At 33.3% G+C, this 22,067-nt stretch overlaps 1 protein-coding gene across 3 annotated transcripts in view; it reads right to left on the bottom strand.

Annotated features, from left to right (window-relative positions):
- LOC126891748 (zinc finger protein 664-like) overlaps positions 1 to 22,067 on the bottom strand; it is a 56,649-nt gene that overhangs the window by 21,269 nt on the left and 13,313 nt on the right. Inside the window, exon 2 of one of the 3 annotated variants that reach the window (XM_050661036.1) lies at positions 20,687 to 21,861. The exons of 1 other annotated variant lie outside the window; for it this stretch is intronic. In XM_050661036.1, the coding sequence (XP_050516993.1) occupies positions 20,708 to 21,861 (1,154 nt within the window). In that variant the 3' untranslated portion in view covers positions 20,687 to 20,707. Of the gene's footprint in view, positions 1 to 20,686; positions 21,862 to 22,067 lie in introns of those variants that run through there. One more of the 3 variants, XM_050661037.1, reaches the window with a different exon arrangement.

Raw genomic sequence — 22,067 nt, 5'->3', positions numbered from 1 at the left:
TGGCAGGTGTATTGGCGATAAGGTAATTTCGGAATCGAAACCTATCACAATAAAAACACCGGTTTTTTTAAAAGACCTATCGTTCGTTATCGTTATCGAAAATCGTTAAACTTAAAAAGCGTTCTTGTGCGAAATAAAAATAAACTTCTAAGTGTATAATAATAATATTTATATTAGTGCTGAGGATAACTTTTAATTTAAAATGGCCAGTGGCGGAACAGGAACAATCCGAAAGGAAACCTATAGAAAGAATGAAGAACTATCTGATAGTGGCGACGAAGAATCTAAGAAGAAAAAATATAAAGAAGATAAATTATATTTTGAAAAGAGTAACCTGACGAGACGAACACCGAATAAAAGCAACGACACAAATGAAGAGATGATAAAAATGATGCGGGAAGTTATGTGGAAAAATGATGAAATGATGGCAGAAATAAGAACCATACGGAAAGACCAAAAAGAAACGATGGAATATATTAAGGAGCTGAAAGAAAAAAACGAAAAATTGGAAGAAGGTTTAAAAATGGCAAACAATAGAATAAAACAATTGGAAAAAGATAGACGGAGAAATAATATAGTATTAAAAGGCGTAACACTAGATGCTACCGACGGAAAGCCTGTAAAGGAGTCAGTAGAACACTTCATAGGAAGAAATCTGAAATTAGAGGTCAAACTGAGAGGAGCGGTGAAGATCGGCCACCAAATCTTTGTAGCAGAAATGGAAAACCTAACGGATAAGCTGAGTGAAAAAAAAACAAAGCCTTACACCTAAAGGTAGAAAGGCTTAGGACTAAGTAAGTAAGTAAGTAAGTAATTGATGCAAATGAATTACTGGAGGGTTTTTTGAGGTCGCTATACACGAATATGCCACCAGAACCGACTCCCGGAGCAGCCGATTTCCAATGTCAATGAAAGGGGCTTCTGGAGTTTCGAGAGTCTTTGGTACTACATTAATGCAAACGGATTAGTTATAGGTTTTTGGGGTTGCTGAACACAAATACGTGATCAGCACAGACACAGGAGCACCTGGTGCCTAAGACAGGTCATCTTCTGGAGTTTCGGAGGAATCAAATGGATTACTCTTAGATTTTTGTGGTTGCCGAAGATGCATACATGCATACTACCGAACATGCACTATGGCATGTCATCTTCTGGAGTTTCGAGGGTTTTCAGCATTAAATTGATGAAAACGGATTACTCATGGCTTTTTGGGGTCGCTTACGCCAATACGCCATCAGATTCGACCCAAGTGTTTTAATAAGTGTCATATTTGGACAAAGGCCTCCCCATGAGTTCTCCATTCTTCTCTGTTTTGTGCTATTTGGTGCCAGTTTCTCCCCATTTTTGCTTTGATGTCATCTAACTATCGTTTTTGTAATAGTTTTCCTCTACTACGACTGTGCTTGCGTGGTCTCCAATGTACAATGTTTCTCGTCCACTTGTCGTTGTTTTGCCGTGCCACGTGTTCTACTTAGTTCCATCTCATTTGAGCAATTCGTCCAATTACATCTTCCACCTTCGTCCTGCTTATCTCACGTCCTCGTTTTGTATATGTTCTCTCAGAGATACTCCCAATATAGATCGTTCGATGGCCCTCGAACGTTGATTTACCCAATATCAAATCTTAATGTTCTTTTTATTTTAGATAACGTATTCTTTCCTATCTATGGTTTATTTGAATTGGATTTTTAGATTTGAATCAATTAGATGCTAGCTAGAAATATTTATTAGGCGTATGTTCCTAGCAACATTATTTCGCCGCGGGGGTGTTTTTTTTTAAATATTTCTTGCATTCAGTATGTTTTTATTTTTCAGTTACTGTATTATTATTTAATATAGCGATTTTACAAATATATAACTGTTATCCAACATTATACCTTGGAAACCAGGTGCTCCGGGAGTCGGTTCTGGTGGCATATTCGTTAGCGACCTCAAAAAACCCTCCAGTAATTCATTTGCATCAATTAAATGCCTAAAACCATCAAAACTCTAGAAGATGACGTCCCCTGCTGAGACCCTGGCCACCACGTCATCCGGTGGTTAATTCTGATGGCATATTCGTGTTTTGCGATCCCAAAAACCCATGAGTAATCTGTTTATATCAATTGAATGCCTAAAACCCTCGAAACTCTAGAAGATGACGTCCGTTGAAGGTCAAGGTCAAAGTAAAGGTCGCCATTGGATAACCAGGAAAAAATCCTAGACTACTAGTACTTTTCCTTGATCCAAACTTCTACATGTTGCCAAATAACCAGTAACTCACGGAATTGGAATACCCCGCAAATCTTATAATTTTACGAGTTTGGGCCTCTATATCTTGAAAATCCTTCATACGATTGAGTTGTGCCCATGAGAACTTTTTATCAGGATGCTTCAAAGAGTATTTTCCCAAAGTATGAACGAAATCCACTGGGACCTATTTTCCATAAGGTTTGTGCGGGGTCCTTTAGTGTGACATTTAATTTTTTAAATATCTCATTCAAAAGAAACTTTTTGGTTATTCTAAGGGACTTTCGTCCTTCAGTAATAATGCATTCTTTTATTTTGCGTTTAAATTTTTCAAAAATGCGTATTAGTTTTCTCAGGATTCGAAAAAAAGAATACATTTAAAAAACACATTGAATATTTTGACAGGCTAAATTTTGCGCCTATGCCCTTAACTATATTTAAATGTTAATACAACGCAATAATCTAAACATACTTTTACAATTAGGTATTTTATAAAATAATTATATCTCGATGAATAATTTTCGCATTAAGGCTATGGGTACATAATTCGCAAATATTTTAAGGCTATCCCTACCTTTTCTGTCTTTACATGGCAAATTACGTGTAGTAAAATTCACACTGGTATGGATATGTACATATTACTAGAATGTCATTCTACTTGACAATGTCATAACTAGCTTAAAGAGATGGCTTTTGAATATTCTTGGATAACTGTTACTTTTTGTATAATTGCAAATTATTAATTCAGTTAATAAATGTGATAATTTTTTCACTAGCTATGTATTCAGTGATTGTAATAATTTATAAGTACCTACAACAAAAACTAATACTCAATCGATAAAAGAGGAAAAGTGTAAAAGTGATTTTTTAATAATATATTGTTGCTATGGAACGCTTACAATTTTGAACATCTTTAACAACAAAATACTTGGATCACAGACTATATCTTGATGTATTCTCTGCTTTTATCTTCCATAAATAATACACAATAAATAACTTTTTATAAATTTCACCTCTTAAATCAATTATTTATCAAGTACACTATATATCAATATTATTTAATCAACAACTAAAAATATTCCTGATTCATGTCAAATAATTATTTAAAATTGTCACTGATTGTCAGTGTCTGACTGACAACATTCTATTCGACTAAGTGCGTTGTATGACAAAGATAGATTTGGAAAAATTAACACGGACATTGTGTTCATTTTTTTCGAATCCTGAAAAAACCAATAAATATTTTTGAAAAATCTAAACGCAGAATGAAAGACTAAATTATTACCGAGGGCCGAAAGTCCCTTAGAATAAATAAAAAGTTTATTTTGAATGAGATATTTGAAATTAAAAATAACACTACATTTTCTCTTAGTTTTTCACCCCTGTAACTTATTAAAATATACATTATAGAAGTTCTCAGGGACTTTCGGCCCTCGCTAATAACGTAATCTTTCAGTCTGCGTTTAAATTTTTTTAAAATACTTATTAGTTTTCTCAGGATTCGAAAAAAATGAATCCCCATTTGAATAGCATGGCAGCCGAAAAAACGTACCGATCCTCTTAAAGTAGATTTTTGAGCAAATTCGTCGATAATTTCATCATTTTTAAGCTCACACAAAGCTTCTTTTTCTATAGCCATTCGAATAAATGTTTCCAAGTGTCTTAACCGATTTTTTTTATATAAACGTACGTGCATAGAAATCGGCCCACTTAAAAATGCGGTCATTTTTGATGTCTCATATTTCCTAAAGCTGTTGGCCGATTTAAGTCATTTTTTGAACATGTTATAGCCTGATTCTTTAACAATACTACTTTACTAATATTGTTGCTAAACAGGTAAATTTTCATTGTATACCGGGTGTACCAATCAAACTGTGTTTTTTTCTCAAAGTTCGCATCACCCTGTGGAATATTCTAGCATTTATAAAATACTGAAACTAGAACCCAACTATAGCCTCAGGTTTTGTTAACATTCTGTTTTTTGAATCATTCGTTTATGTTGGATAATAAAAAAGTCAGGTACTTGGTACTTTAACAACTAGACATGTTCTTCATCAATACACGGTGTTTCTAAATAAGTGCGACAAACTTTAAGGAATAATTCTGCATGAAAAAATAATGACAGTTGGCTTGATAAACGTATGTCCGCAAATGTTTCGTTTCCGAGATACGGGATGTTGAATTTTTTCTTACAAACTGACGATTTATTTTATTGCTTTAAAACCGGTTGAGATATGCCAATGAAATTTGGTGGGTTTTAAGACGTAGTTATTGCACATTTTTTGACATACAATTAAGAATTTAATATTCACCATTATTTATTTATTTATTTATTCAATAAACGGCAGAGCCAATTTACAAAAAATGTATAAAAAAAATGAAATATTATGGTAAACAGTAAATATAACCAATTTTAACCTAAAATAACAAATAACAAAAGATAATAAAAATGACAACAATGACAACAATAAAAACCAACAAAATTAAATTAGTAACAATAATAAATAATTAATAAATTATAGGAACTTAGTACTTTACTTCAGTTACTGAATTATGTATGCTTCTTTTAAATACACGAAGACTGTCCACAAATGGATCAAGACTGTTTTGAGTATGATTAATTAGACGCAAGGTGCGTGACAATGGGGAGTAAAAGCAATAGTTCGTATTATGATAAGGTATGCGAAAAATTGGGGAAACCCGTCTTTGGACAGTATTGAGGCTTATAGCTTGTAAGATAGTTAGGCAATGATATAGACCATTTAATATTTTATAAATGATTGTTAAATCTGATTTAGCCCTTCTTACTTCCAAGCTATCCAATTTAAATGTTTGATTAACCAGATCATAATTAATGTTAAAACCCTGACAAATATTGATATGAGCTCGAAATGCCAAAGAACGAAGAAATGTATCATAGTAAGGTGACCATATAATTGAGGCATATTCCAGCAATGAGCGCACAAAAGAAACATATAACCTTAAAAAACAATTCGGTGACAGTTGAGAACTATTACGTGTTATAAATCCAAGATTTCGCATACTCCTATTAATCATGTCTGTAATATGTGGTATAAAAGTTAATTTTTTGTCAAACATAACACCTAAGTCTTTAATACAGTCCACAGATTCAATAACAGTATTGTTCAATATATACGTTTTTACAATGGTATTGTTAGAGCGACTGAAGGTAATACTAAAGCATTTTTTAACATTTAATTCTAGACCATTATCAGTACACCATACACATAAGTTATTTAGATCCTTTTGTAGCAGTACAGTGTCTAGTTCGGACTCAATAACCTTATAAAATTTGAAATCGTCCGCAAAGGCCAGAAGTGCAGAATGTAATATTATAGTACTCAGGTCTCTAATAAACAAGTTAAACAAGACAGGGCCTGAGTGAGACCCCTGTGGAACACCTGAAAGCACCTGAATCTCGCTAGATAAGTAATTGTTAATCCGAACGAACTGAGTACGCCCAGTTAACAAACTATAAGAAAATCTTACAAGGCTCTCACCCAAACCCATGGCACTTAGTTTGGCAACAATATGTTTATGACTAACTCTATCGAATGCCCTTGAGAAGTCCGTGTAAACACTGTCTACCTGTTTGGAGCTCTCAAAGGCATTCAACAGGTCAAACTGATACGTTAAAAGGTTGGTCACGGTGGATCTTCCTTGAGAAAATCCATGCTGCTCGTCATTTAATATTTTGCGACAGTGCCAGGATAGATGGGTGGAAAATAATTTATCAAAAAGCTTAGGAATAGCTGATAGTATGCTAATCCCTCGATAGTTACGAACGTCACTCTTATTGCCACTTTTATGGATAGGTGTAAGAAAGATGATTTTCCAAAAGTCGGGAAAAATACCGAAAATTGCACTGTATTAAGATCCAAACTATAATTAAAGTTATAGTCAGGAATCTCCCCATCATTGTTTTTATATGATAAAGCAAAATGTTTTGAGAATAAATTTACAATTTCTTGACCACTGTCGGCAGTCTCATTATCAAGAAACATACTATTAGGATATGCACTTGATCTCCGTAAATTATTCACATGTTTATAGAACAGACTAGGGTTAACGGAAAATTCTGTATTTATTCTCATTATGTAGTTGTTGTGACATTCATTGCGTAAAATTTTACATCTATCTCTACTTTGTGAAAATAATTGATAGTCCTCATAATTCCCAGTCTGCTTAAATTTACAATGTGCTTTTTTCTTATCAATGATTAGCCTCTGTAATTCCCTGCTAAACCAAGATGGAAAGTTAGATGACTTAAAATGTTTAATCGGGACAAAATAATCAATAGCAGAGTACAAAACATTATAAAAATATTCCACACATTTGTTAATGTCACCATGATCAAGTGCATGATCCCAGGATATGCTAGCTAAATAGTTGTTAATAGCATTAAAATCACAGTTCTTAAAATCGTAGTAAAAAACGTCATATTTTAAATCTAAATCACTTTTAAGAGGGATGATAAACTCATATGCTGGGTGATGCTCTGTTATGGTGGACAGGTTTTCAGAAGCATAATTAACTACAACACTACACATATTTGAAAAAATAAGATCTAGAAACACACCAAAACTATTTGATAAGGAATTCACCTGCTTAAGGTTAAGATAGTTGCAACAGGCACACAAAATATTAGCGGATGTTATAGATGCTGCTCCCTCAACCTGCAAACCATCCTCGGAATTAACCCAGATAGCTTGTGGTGAATTAAAATCACCGCAAATCACAAATTCACAATTTGTATAAACACCCACAAGATCTGAGGCCGCCGAGGAAAATTCTTCATATACAGTCACCGGTGACCCTGGAGGGATATAAACTGCACCCAGAACAATATTTTTCCTGCCAGTTGAAATGTGAACAAAAATATTCTCTAGATTTGAGTTACTGGTATGTACTAATTTTGATTTAATATTTCTCCTAACTGCAATTAATGTGCCACCACCTCTGCTCTTTCCCGTATTTAATTGGTTCCTATCCTGCCTAAATACATTAAAATCAACAAAGCCTAATTCTGCTAATAAGTAATTCTCGTTAAGCCAAGACTCCACAAAAATTATGACATCATACACACAGGCATTGACAGCATTACGAAGTTCTGTTAATTTGGTTCTCAACCCCCCCCCCCCCCCCGCATTATGATAGTAGACATTTAGTTTTTTGAGGTATTTCTGTTGTTTTCTTTAGTTTTTTGTTGAACAACACAAGGAATGTCTTTTATATACTGAATGTGAAGATCCTGCTCAACTTGAGAACGCTGAGTTATGACCGATCATATTACCCGTATGCACTCTAATGGTGAATATAAAATTCTTAATTTTATGTCAAAAAATCCGCAATAACTAGCTCTTAAAACCCACCAAATTTTATTGGCATATCTCAACTGGTTTTAAAGCAATAAATACATCGTCAGTTTGTAAGAAAAAATTAAACTCGTCTTGTATCTCGGAAACGAAACATTTGTGGACATACGTTTTTAAAGCCAACTGTCATTATTTTTTCATGCAGAATTACCCCTTAAAGTTTGTGGCACTTATTTAAAAACACCGTGTATTGATGAAGAACATGTCTAGTTGTTAAAGTATCTGACTTTTTTATTATCCAACATAAACGAATGAATCAAAATACAGAATGTTAAGAAAACCTGATGCTATAGTTGGGTTTTAATTTCAGTATTTTATAAATGCTAGAATATTCCACAGGGTGAAGCAAACTTTGAGAAAAAATCACAGTTTGATTGGTACACCCGGTATGTTTAAATTTCATTTAAACATACGAAATAATTTAAAATATTTCGTCAAGTTCCATTTTCTTTAATGTCAATTTGCCATTATAATATATTTGTAAGTATAGTTTAAGATTAGCAATAAGTGACAATGTGTAAGGACATGAAAACAATTCACCGTGCTCTGGACTGTCACAAAAAACTTCAACAAGAAAAGTCAGAAAATTAGAAAAAAGTTAGATGAATTTTTTCTCTTGAAGACACACGTTGTTTCTAAAAGTTTGCACTCACAAGAAACAATACTTTGTTTCTATCCAAGTTTTACATATTACTTTATGTAAAATAATAGTTTTTTACTGATCAGAAGCAATACTTCGTTTCTTCAAGTTTTTGTTCTCAAGATAACGCAATATTTTACCACCTGACTCCAGATACTCCAAGAATTATAGTGAAAATTCTCAGATTGGACAACCTCACCCTTCACTCTCTACACCCTTTGGGATTTAAAGACGAACTTTTTTTTTCGTTTTTATTTTAGTAAGTTTGTCACGGACTAGTCAACATCTGTAAGTTTGTAAGTTAAGTTATTGTTATATTTATTTCTAAAGTTCAGCTAGAGTAGGGTTTTCAGGTTTTTTCATTTAACTATATATTTTTTGTACTCTTGTTCACTATTATTTTGTTTTTCTCATTTACAATATACAATTGTCCTAGTTATACGTTCTTTTTAATTTATCTTTAGCTTTAGTGGAATTATATGTCAGCTCATTTTTCTCTTTAGTACCTTTGCCATCTACAGTATTTCTTTTGAGGCACAATATTGATATTTTGATATTAAAGCAAGAGCTCTTCTATTTACGATCCTGCACCTGTGTTTGTACATCTCTAATCCAAGATCTTTTCAAGATTTTTGGACACTTGGTTAACTCAATTGTTAACACAAGTTGTTTGGTCCTTCGAGCCGGATATTAGAGGCTCTATTCTGCTCTAATCATTGATATCAATTTATTGCTCAAACCTCGAAATTTCCACCTTGTGAAAAGTTCAAAAATTCTACTAAAATCGTCCTCAAACGTTTTCTCCTGTACCTCTGAAATCCTAAATCATCTGACAACACGACCCAAGCACCACAATAACGATAATCTTGTTCTAACTCATCCCAACTCACAAATTTCTTGCTAGACTCCCTTATTAGCGTTCTAGGTTTTCGAATATAGTGGGACAATTGTATATTAGATTTAATTGTTGGATTTAAAACAAACGGAAAATGGAGCTTGAAAAATCGTTAAAGTCACGGCGTTTAGCTAAGATTAAAATTACCAAAATAAGCAATTGGTTGACAAAGAATTTGGATGATTTAAATATTCACTCTGTTCAGGAACGAATTGTTCATTTAAAGGAGGCCTACACTCTATATACCTCTTCACAAGATTTGCTGGACTCTGAGGAAGATTATGACAATTCCTCAGAAGATTCAGATGTTATTGATAATTTATATTTTTCTATAATCTCAACTTTGCAAGATAAGCTGCGAAATTTTCAATCACCCTCAAGTAATGAATCACACAATTTAAGTTCCGAATCAGTAGGTCACAACTCTAGTATTTCTCATAAAACAGTAAAACTTCCCGAACTAAAAATAAATTCTTTTAATGGCGACATTAACAATTTTCAAACGTTTCATCAAATTTTTTTAAGTATAATTGATTCAGACTCTTCTCTGTCAACTATTGAAAAATTTGTCTATTTGCGGTCGCTGTTACAGGGCGAACCATACAAGCTAATAGAAAACTTGCCACTTGTTGCAACTAACTATCAGTTAGCTCTCACCACATTAGTTAATAGATACTCAAATAACAAATTGATTATTAAGAATTTGCTTTCTAAGATCATTGATTGTAAAAGTTTACAAAACAATGCCCATTTTTCACAATTGCGAGATCTTCACATTTCTGTATCAAATGCATACAACTCTCTTTTGAACCTGAACCTCTCACCTGAAAAATTGTTAAATTTAATTTTGATATATCTGGTCTCTAATAAGTTAGACTTTAATACTCTTAGACAATTTGAATTTACCTCAGAAGGTGATCAAATGGATGACTTCAGTAAATTCTTAGAAAATATTAATGTTCGTGCCAAGCATTTGGAAAACTTACACTTAAACTCTCATTCGCCAAAACATGTAAAGCATTCTCTACACACTAGCTTTGATGATAAACAAAGCAGTTCATCGACTCAATCTAACTCTAACAATTCTTGTAGTTATTGTAAAAGAAAATATCACTCAATTTATTCATGTAACGATTTTAAAGCTCAGCATATTAACATTCGTAGAAATTTTGCCAAACAACATTCACTTTGTTTTAATTGCCTGGGCAGTAAACATTCTATCAAGGATTGCGTTTCTAAGAGAACCTGTTTTCATTGTGGACATAAACATCACTCTCTTCTACATTTTGATTCTAATAAATCGGGTAATAAAGATCCTCAACCTCATAGACCTAACGTAAACATTGCAGAACAAAAAGAATCAGTCACTCTCTCAAGTAACTCTGAACATGCCGCTCCGATTCGTAATCAACCACGTTCCGATTCTCCATCGCAAAATAGACCCTCTACTTCGAAACAAAAAGATTCAATAAGTTTAGCTACTTCTAAGGTCAATAATAGGGATTCTATTATATTATTGGGTACATTAGAAGCTTACATAAATTCTTCGAACGGGAAAAAAGTATTTGTGAAGGTATTGCTTGATTCACCCTCTCAAATATCTTTTATTAGAAGCTCACTGTTAAAAATTTTAAATATTCCTTCACAACAACACATAGTAAAAGTTCGTGGAATTGGCTGTTTGTCTAGTGACTTCAACCAGGAGACCATAGTTCGCATAAATTCGGTATCTTCTAAGTCATATTTGGATGTTCGTTGTTTGGTTTTGGATCAGATCACATGCAAACTTCCTCAAGTAAGCATTAATGCAAATGAACTGAATATCTCTCCAGAAATAAAACTTGCCCATAGTAGTTTTTGCACTCCTTCAGAAATTGATATACTTTTAAGCGCAGAATATGTCAGTGACATACTTTTAGATAAGGTTATTCATCTCGGTAAAAATTTACCTATATTGCAAGATTCCACCTTTGGTTTTATTGTAAGTGGTCGCATACCAAATTCGTGTATAATAAAGAAACCCTCTCATAACATGTATGAAAATCACTTAATTACGTGTCATGCAAACAAAGACTTTTCGGAAGAAGAAAACTTATCGCAATTGCTTGAATCCTTTTGGGAATCTGAAGAAATCCCACTTTCCATCTCTAATAGCTCAATTCATCCTGCAGAAACTAACTTCTTACAGTCAGTAAAAATTCTTGATTCAGGTAGATATCAAGTGTCTCTAAACTTTAAAGAAATAGTCGATGACTTAAACGTCGGTAATTCTCTCTCTGTAGCAAAAAGTAGATTTTTTCAATTAGAAAAAAAACTCCACTCGAACCCTGGTCTATTTGAAGGGTATAAAAAAATTATTGATGATTATTTAACAAATAATCAAATTCAACAAGTTCCATTGGCTATTAGAACTCCTCAAAATAAGGAAAATTATTTTCTTCCACACTTTCCAGTACTCAAAGACAATTCCTCTAGTATTCGAGTAGTATTTGATCCCAATAGTTCTAGTTCTACAAATTTTTCTCTAAATAAAGTATTAGACAAAGGTTTTGTTTGCCAACCAGATCTGTTTCAAATTCTCGTTAGATTTCGTACCTTCCGCCAATCACTAACCTGCGACATAAAGGCTATGTACATGCAAATTAGTGTTTCTGAAAAGGATAGACATTTGCTCAATTTCCTGTGGCGTGATAATCAACGAGATCCTCTAAAATATTACCAATTGACTCGACTCCCTTTTGGATTAAACTGCTCTCCTTTTATCGCAACACGTGTTTTAAAGCATATTGCAGAAAACAACTCAGATGCATCACTCGCATCACAAACTCTTTTATGCTCCACTTACGTCGACGACCTTCTCAGCGGCGCAGACACACCAAATGAGCTGGAGATACTCTTTTCACAACTTTCTTCATTGTTACAAAGGCATAATTTCTCTTTGCATAAAATACATTCTAACAATGTGGAATTTGTAAATCGACACAACCTAAATCCACACTCTGAAGTGAATTTAAATTTGGAAAATTCATCTTCTAAAGTATTAGGTATTAAATGGTCTTCGAAAGAAGACACATTTTTTTTCTCTCCCCCGTGTATGGATTTTGAGCCACCACTCACGAAAAGAAAAATCTTAAGTGTGATTGCACGATGTTTTGATCCCTTGGGACTAATCTCACCATGTCTCTCAGCTGCAAAATTATTGTTGCAGAAGCTTTGGATTGCAACTCTCTCATGGGATGAGCCTATAAACGACTCTACTTTAATGAAAGAGTGGGACAAATTAGTTGAAAATTTTAGTTCAATTCAACAACTGAGTTTTCCACGTTGCTTAGTTTTAGATAAGGACGTTGTAAGTTTTCAGTTGCATACATTTTGCGACAGCTCAAATGTCATATTCGCCACTTGTATATATCTCAGAATACTCTATAATGATCAGTCAATATCATCTCATTTGATAACATCAAAAAGTAGAATTGCTCCAATAAAACAAAAATTAACAATTCCGCGCCTGGAATTAAATGCAATTTTGTTAGGTGTTATTCTGACACAAAACGTTCTTCAGATCTTACACAATAGATTCACTATTTCAAGTACTCATATATACTCAGATAGTTTGATAGCTCTCACATGGTCGCTCTCTAAAAAATTCTCTTATACGCCTTATGTTCAGAACAGGGTAAATAAAATACGATCTATCAATGATACATTCATTTATCATCATATTGGCTCTTCGGATAACCCCGCTGATATTCCCACAAGATGTAAAAATCTAGTAAATGACTCAGACCTCTTTAAAATGTGGACGACTGGTCCAAATTTTCTAAGAAATCCAGAAATTGATTATTCTTCCTTTAAATTAATTCCTCTCACAGTGAATGTACCTGAATTACGTACAACACAAACCTCATTAGCTAATATCGTAAAAAAGGATCTCGATAATGATACACTTGAACAGATTTTCTCTCGCTATTCAACATTCATAAGAATGCAACGTGTTTTGGCACAAATATTGCGGTTCATAACTAATCTTAAAAATAGAAGATTGTCAACAGCTCTAATTGTTGGACCCTTGTCTGTCGAAGAGATCCATAAATCCACACTCACTATTATTCAATACCTACAACTCAACGCATTTTCTAAGGAAATTTCAGAACTGAAAAACAATAAACCGCTCACGAATAAAAATTTCAGATCTTTGAACCCCTTTTATAACCCGTCGGATTCTACCCTAAGAGTAGGCGGTCGTCTTGAGAATGCAAATATTTGTTTTGACCAAAAGCATCCCATTTTACTTCCAGGAAAAAATTATATAGTCTCTCTAATGCTTCAAAATACACACATATCATTAGGGCATATTGGTGCTCAATCAACTCTTTCACATTTCAGACTGAAATACTGGCCTTTGAATGGACTTCGTCAAGTCAAACAGGTTATTCACAACTGTGTCAAGTGTCACAGATTCTCCACGAAACCTTCCACGCAGCTTATGGCAGATCTGCATTATAATCGTGTGATTGGTACACGTCCGTTCCAGTATGTTTCGGTAGATTATGGAGGATATTTTCATGTGAAATCATCTCACCTTCGTAAAGCTCCCGTATATAAAGTTTATATTGTATTTTTCATATGTACCACTTCCAAATGTGTTCATTTAGAGTTGGTGACTGGTCTTACTGCTGAAGCTTATATACTATGTCTCAAAAGATTCATAGCTCGACGTTCTGCACCATCATGCATTTGGTCAGACAACGCCACAAACTTTTACGGAGCCAAGAACGAGTTGCATGAATTATACGAATTATTTCTTAAACAAGATGTTTCAGATGAAATCAGAAATTTTTGCACAAGTAATTATATAGATTTTAAATTTGGTACCCCTTTGCACCCAGAACAGTTCGGACTTCACGAACGGGGAATCCAATCTGCAAAATATCATATTAAACGACTCATAGGTAAAGAGATTCTTACTTTTGAATCTTTCTATACAATTTTGTGCCAAATTGAGGCCATATTAAATTCTCGTCCAATCACCAAACTGTCATCTGATCCATCTGACCCTAGTTGTTTAACGCCAGGTCACCTTCTTATAGGCAAACCACTCATGGCACCTCCAGAAGTAGACGTCACAGACTCACCAACAAACAAGTTATCGATGTATCAAAGAATTTCTCAGATACAACAGCTATTCTGGAAGAGATGGTCAATTGATTATCTCAATTTACTTCAAAATCGCCCAAAATGGCAAAAACTCACAGACACACTTAAAGTTGGGGATGTTGTTTTAGTCAGAGACGATTTTAAACCTCCACTTAAATGGAATATCGCTCTCATTACAGAATTAATTCTTAGTAAAGATGGATTAATTCGAAATGTTAGATTAAAATCTAGAGACAAATATTATACTCGCTCAATTCGTAAGATCGCCCGTCTCCCTATCGATACAGGGTACGATTAAATAGTAGTAGCCGTTATGTCTTGAAAATACATTGCTAACATTTAGTTTTTTGTTTTCTTCTTCTCTTCTCGGCGGTGGGGAGTATGTTTAAATTTCATTTAAACATACGAAATAATTTAAAATATTTCGTCAAGTTCCATTTTCTTTAATGTCAATTTGCCATTATAATATATTTGTAAGTATAGTTTAAGATTAGCAATAAGTGACAATGTGTAAGGACATGAAAACAATTCACCGTGCTCTGGACTGTCACAAAAAACTTCAACAAGAAAAGTCAGAAAATTAGAAAAAAGTTAGATGAATTTTTTCTCTTGAAGACACACGTTGTTTCTAAAAGTTTGCACTCACAAGAAACAATACTTTGTTTCTATCCAAGTTTTACATATTACTTTATGTAAAATAATAGTTTTTTACTGATCAGAAGCAATACTTCGTTTCTTCAAGTTTTTGTTCTCAAGATAACGCAATATTTTACCACCTGACTCCAGATACTCCAAGAATTATAGTGAAAATTCTCAGATTGGACAACCTCACCCTTCACTCTCCACACCCTTTGGGATTTAAAGACGAACTTTTTTTTTTCGTTTTTATTTTAGTAAGTTTGTCACGGACTAGTCAACATCTGTAAGTTTGTAAGTTAAGTTATTGTTATATTTATTTCTAAAGTTCAGCTAGAGTAGGGTTTTCAGGTTTTTTCATTTAACTATATATTTTTTGTACTCTTGTTCACTATTATTTTGTTTTTCTCATTTACAATATACAATTGTCCTAGTTATACGTTCTTTTTAATTTATCTTTAGCTTTAGTGGAATTACATGTCAGCTCATTTTTCTCTTTAGTACCTTTGCCATCTACAGTATTTCTTTTGAGGCACAATATTGATATTTTGATATTAAAGCAAGAGCTCTTCTATTTACGATCCTGCACCTGTGTTTGTACATCTCTAATCCAAGATCTTTTCAAGATTTTTGGACACTTGGTTAACTCAATTGTTAACACGGTATATAATGAAAATTTACCTGTTTAGCAACAACATTATTACAGTGGTATTGTTAAAGAATCAGGCTATAACATGTTCAAAAAATCACTTAAATCAGTCAACAGGTTTAAGTGGGCCGATGCACGTAATTTTATTTCACCGTTTAAAAGCTTCTTTCCCAAGATACTTGGGTTATTGAAAGAATTAATAAATGCTTATGTACTATATTTAAATTTGGATAATCACACTGATATAAGTTGTACATTGTTGTACTTATAGTCCAAGTAATGAAGCTTAAATTTTTACAGAACGGATCAATTTGCTTGAAAATTTGAGAATAAATAGTGGATAGTCCAAGGATCAAAATCTATATCAACGCGAATGCGCTTTTGCCATGGGGGTGGTTGCTACCCCATCTGGGGCGTGGAAATGTTTTATTATATTTTAATTGTAAAAGTTAGTAAAAACATTCATTTTAAGCAAAAAACGTTTTATACATTTTTTTGATAAAATTGATAGTTTTCGATTTATTCGCTATCGAAAGTGTTATTTTTATGCCGAAAAAATCATGTTTTTAATAAGTTTTCTGCTAATAACTCCAAAAGTTTTCGTTTTATCAAAACAACTTTACTTAACAAAAATGTACATATAGAAAAAATAAACAAAACTGTTTTTTTTTTTAATTTTCTTTAAGACTAATAGTAATCGAGCTATACTTTATTATATGTTGGCTCTTCTTAGTCAAAAATGCTAAATATTGTAGTTTTAAAATCAAAAGACGGGAAAACTATGCATTTTGCGAGGACAACTTGTTCAAACTAATTTAAAGTACTTAAAAATATCTATCTCGAGAAATAAAAAAGTCTCTAGCTCAAAAATTGTGACTTATAATGAACAGAATGTCAGTCCCCATTTTTTTCAGCGAAAAAGTGATCGCAAGCAACCCCCTAATCACCACCCTAATCAAAATTAGTCATTAACCTTATTTGGTCTTTTTATTTATGTACTATTAATAGGTTCTAGAAGGTTGACCGGCTTAGAATGTTTAGTTTTTAAAAAAATGGAGTTAAAAGCGAATAACGAATTTTTGTTATTTGGAAAAAAAATGGTCTTTTCTTCAGAATAGCAAGATTAGCATCAGAGATACGAAACAATGTTTAAATATGAAATTGTAGCTTATTTAATTCCCAAGAAACTGGTTTTCAAAAAAATTTTTTACGGCAAAAATTGAATGAGCTTTACCACCTTTACCAACCCTTTCAAAGTCACCTCTTTTTGCGACTGAGGATTCTAAAAAGATTTAATATTAATAGGCTTATAGACATTGTCAAATCCTTCAAAATTATTTTTAACTAAACTTTTTAAGATAAAACATAAAAAAGTTACGGTTAAAAATCAATATATTTAAAAAAAAAGAGTAGTCATTCATTTATTTAACTGCATTTCACAATTAAAACAGATTTAATTTTTTTGAAATGTTTTGTTAATATCATTCCATTACAAATAAAAAAAAATTTGGTTATATCTAAAAATTTTTGTGAAAAAAACTTATTTGACCGACCTCAAGAATCCGCAGCCTCTCGGTGATTACACCGATTCATTTATATGGCCAGCACTCCACTGGTGTGCACTTTCATACGTTTTTTCAAAGTCCCTGCTTCACTAAATTGTTTAAAACATATTTCACCCTTGTGAGGTTTTTCCTCAGGGTGCTCTCTAGTGTATTTCCAAATTACTGCCATGATTAAGGTAAGGTGGACATCTTGGATATTAGTGCACCCTAATATGTCTTTGTAGATTTTGGCATTGGATCCGATCATCACTTGTAACACCGTTGCCGTATCCTCTATTTTTTCATACTATCACGTTACAATTTTTTGTGATATTATACACGAGCAGGACACCCTCAAAAAAGCGCTTAGTTTTCGAGATACTGGCCACGGAGGGGTGAATGGCTAATTTTATTCATACTTTATATTTTCGAGGGTGCTGAAAACGAAAATGAGGTTTATTTTGAATTTTATGTGGGGAACATTGTTAAAATCGCAATTTTAACCTAAAAATAAAAAATGAAATCACGTTTTTTGCGTTTACCTCGCTACAACTCCGTTCCATTTTAATTTTTTTTCTGAAATTTTTACAGTATATAGCTCTAACATTTCTGAAGACAAGGGTACCTGCTTCAAGTTTTTATTCTTATCATGATAAAGGTTATGAATTTTTCAAAGAAAAAGGTGCGGATTTTTGCATTGCAAAGTTTAATCGCAAAAATTGTGCGTCGAAGTTTAAAATTTAGCTTCTTAATTACGTTTATTTGAAAGTAAAGAGTACAAAGAAGTTTTCTGGTAAGTTTTAAATCAAAATGTTTTATAGAAAAAAAAATAGTGCAACTTTGCAACTTTTCATGTCGACCTTAGAAATCTCCAATATAACGCTTATTTTTGGAGGGACAGACAATCTAGGTCTAATTTCTAACATTTAGTACTATCCTTGGATTATAAGCTTTCATTTGACACCTCATTTGTCATTCTACCCAGTGTAATGACGGAGAAGTAAACGTTCTTATTCTATTATTCTTGAAGGTACATTTAACATTGATTGAAATTATGAAAGAAATGGCATGGCAACACTGTGACTCACAAACATAAGATTCAGCTGTGCGTTACATAGGGTGCACTAATATCCAAGATGTCCGGTAAGGTTTCTCTACTGTGTGTACTTTCAAATGATTGTTCAAATGAAATGCTTCATTAATTAAACTGTTTAAGGTACTAGTACACTTTAGAAGACCAAAAATAAGCATTTTTATTTTTTTATTTATGCACCTACACTAATACTGTAGAGGGCGCCAAAGTCGAGGCCTCGAAAAAAAGTAGTTCCGATGGCGGAGAGTTAATATCAGGATTGGAATTTTTAAAACAAAAAAATCGTATGGCATTTGAAAAAGAAAGGTTTCTTACATGACAATTTACCACCGTTAGTAGAAAATTCGGCATAAAAATTTTTTATAGAAATGTGAAAAATTTTTGTGAAAAAATCGCCCTTTTTTCTTCAGCTTTTCACGGTTAACAAATATTTATTTTTTATTTTTTGGCCAAATTGTGGTAAATTGTCACGCAAGAAACATTCCTTTTTCAAATTCCAAGTTTTTTGTTTCAGAGATCCCAATCTTGAGATTAACTATCCGCCATCTTTTTTCGAGGCCTCGACTTTGTCGCCCTCTAAAATATTAGTGTATGTACGTGCAGGCGCGGATACAGAGGGGGGTCAATGGGTCCATGGAACCCCCTATTGCATTCAGTCTCTTATTTTTTTACAGTTTTACAATTAACCCGACTTCAGCAAAGGAACATTACTGCTATAAATTATCAATTTGTGTAACTATTTTATGCAGAATGCTTTATTTGAATTATGTATTAACTTTATGCAATTATTACTTTTTGCGTTTGCTGCAACTGAATATATGGAACGGCATGACTCAGTAGGAAAGATCATTCATTAAGAGATAGCTATCAAAGTGGGACTCCTGCATCTCCCATATTATCAATACGTTCCTTGGGAATGACAATTACAAAGCTGGGATTACAGATCAAACATTGTCAAATAATGGAACATATTTCATATTAGTTAATAAATTCATGACACAAACAACAATTGATGTGGTTATACCTAACAAAAATAATCTGAGTGTCAAATACAACGAAAAGATCGCCAACTACGTAGATTTGGAAGTACCAGACAATACCTATTATTCTCTCTATTACCGGAATAAATACATATAACATATAAACAAATACTAATAAAATAGTTGGGTCTGAATGAACATCTCTATAGATAGACTATATTGAAAGCTGTACCACTTTTTAAATACACGAAAATTATACTCCAGCATATCAAGTCACCTAGGACTCGATAGCACGGAAAGAGCGCCACTAGAGCTCAATCCTTTTGATGCCGTACGTATCTGGGATGAGTGAATTTTCCCCTTAGAGGAAGTAAGAGCCGTGTGAGTTATAAAATGGTCAAGAACGGATATAGAAACTCTTCAGCAGACAACAAGAACACTTCTTGCAAAAACACAAAAATATCATCCACTCAGTGCAGTAGAGAGAATAACATTATCGCGGCACTACCATCTACTTCAAATAGCGCAATTTGCTCAGTAAATGAAACAGCGCTGCTTAAACTGATGGAACAAGCAATGAGCATAAACCACCTTTTTAAGTCAGAAAAAAAAAAATGCTAACCTGGATGAGTAAACCTCTGCATGGCCGACATCTCAATAAGATCAGTCAAAAATATGCAGTATATTGTCGAACTATTGGTTGACTTCAGGATATTTGTCGAAACAGAGGGTTGCCTACTACTGGCTGTTCAAGATCAGGTTATTCCAACTAAAAATTGCCAGAAATATGTAATTAAAGACGCTCAAGTCCAAAATGACAAATACCGATATGGATGTCAAGCAAAAAGAAGCTATCCAACATCTTACAGCGGGCTACCAGCTGATAGTCGATACCGATTATAAAGAATGCCATGACTCAGTAGGAAATATTATGCACCAGGAACTAGCCAATAAACTGGGACGTCTCCAAACCAACCACCTTCATTGTTATCAATACGTCGCTGGCAGAATGCTTGAAAACGACAACTACAAGCTATACTGGAACAGCACTGTGGTCAGAGCTTTACAGGGAACGTGAGACCTATGGCTAAATATGGATGATAATAATATTTTCAGTAAATCTGGCCCCCCCCCTATTATTAATTTCTAGATCCGCGCCTGTGTACGTGCATAAATGAAAGGTCCAGGAAGAAGAACATCCTGGTTAAAGAACCTCAGAACCTGGTTCAACACAACATCTGTGCAGCTTTTCCGCGTTGCTGCAGATAAAGTGAAGATTGTCATGATGATCGCCAACATTCGTCACGGATAGGCACATCAAGAAGAAATGAAAAAAAATGTTTTTTTGTACTCTGTAAGAGTTACATATTAACATGTAAAAAGTTTTATGTTCATTTTTAATAAAGGTTCTAAGAAAAAAATCTTGAAAAAAATGCTTACTTTTGGTCTTCTAAAGTGTACTAGTACCTTAAAATAAATTTCACACTTTTACGATTTTTCTTCTGTGTGTACTCTCAAATGTTTTTTCAAAGTCACTGCTTCACTAAATTGTTCAAAACAAATTTCACACTTGTGCGGTTTTTCTCCAGTGTGCACTCTATTGTGTCTTTTCAAAGAACTGCTTTGAATAAACTGTTTAAAACAAATTTCACACTTATGAGGTTTTTCTCCAGTGTGCACTCTCAAATGATTTTTTAAAGTCCCTAATTCACTAAATTGTTTAAAACAAATTTCACACTTGTGCGGTTTTTCTCCAGTGTGCACTCTATTGTGTCTTTTCAATTCACTTGTTGTAGTAAACTGTTTAAAACAAATTTCACACTTATGAGATTTTTCTCCAGTGTGTACTTTCAAATGTTTTTTCAAATTTCCTGCTGCACTAAATTGCTGTAAACAAATTTCACACTTGTGCGGTTTTTCTCCAGTGTGCACTCTTAAATGTTTTCTGAAATTACGTGCTTCCCTAAATTGTTTAAAACAAGTTTCACACTTGTGGGGATTTTCTCCAGTGTGCATTCTCAAATGAACTTTCAAACTATATTTTTCAGCAAATTTCTTAAAACAAATCTCGCACTTATATGGTTTTTCTCCAGTGTGCACTCTCAAATGTTTTTTCAAAGTCCCTGCTTCACTAAATTGCTTAAAACAAATTTCACACTTATGAGGTTTTTCTCCAGTGTGCACTCTCAAATGTGTTTTTAAAGTCGCTGATTCACTAAATTGTTTAAAACAAATTTCACACTTGTACGGTTTTTCTCCAGTGTGCACTCTTAAGTGTATTTTCAAATTACTTATTGAAGTAAATTGCTTAAAACAGATTTCACACTTGTGCGGTTTTTCTCCAGTGTGCACTCTATTATGCTTTTTCAAATCACTTGCTGTAGTAAATTGCTTAAAACAAATCTTGCACTTGTATGGTTTTTCTCCAGTGTGTATTCTCAAATGTATTTTCAAATAACTTGCTTGGCCAAATTGCTTAAAACAAATTTCACATTTATAACGTCGTTTTTCAGTCACAACTTTTGTATTTTTATGTAAACTTTTTCCTTCAGCGTGTTGACTCATATCATTTCCTTCGTAAGTTGAATGTTCAATGAGTTTCTCCATGATTTCCATTTTGTTTTCATCTTGGAGATGTAAACCTAAAATACAAACCAACTATTATATAATTAACTAGAAGGGAAGTTCCCTAGGTTGGCTGTATACCATATAGTTAAAAAACTCTAACAAGAAGTAAAACCACTTCTATGTAAATTGGTATATTTATTAAAACTTAAAAATCCCAATGGATTGAATAAAATATGTCCAATTCAGAACGTTTTCAGACCTATCGGTCCATCATCAGTGA

This window comes from Diabrotica virgifera, chromosome 9 (genome assembly GCF_917563875.1).
Source record: "Diabrotica virgifera virgifera chromosome 9, PGI_DIABVI_V3a".
Classification (NCBI taxonomy): domain Eukaryota; kingdom Metazoa; phylum Arthropoda; class Insecta; order Coleoptera; family Chrysomelidae; genus Diabrotica; species Diabrotica virgifera.
The sequence above is the reverse complement of the archived record's forward strand: the minus strand, read 5'-3'. Positions and strand labels throughout refer to the sequence as shown.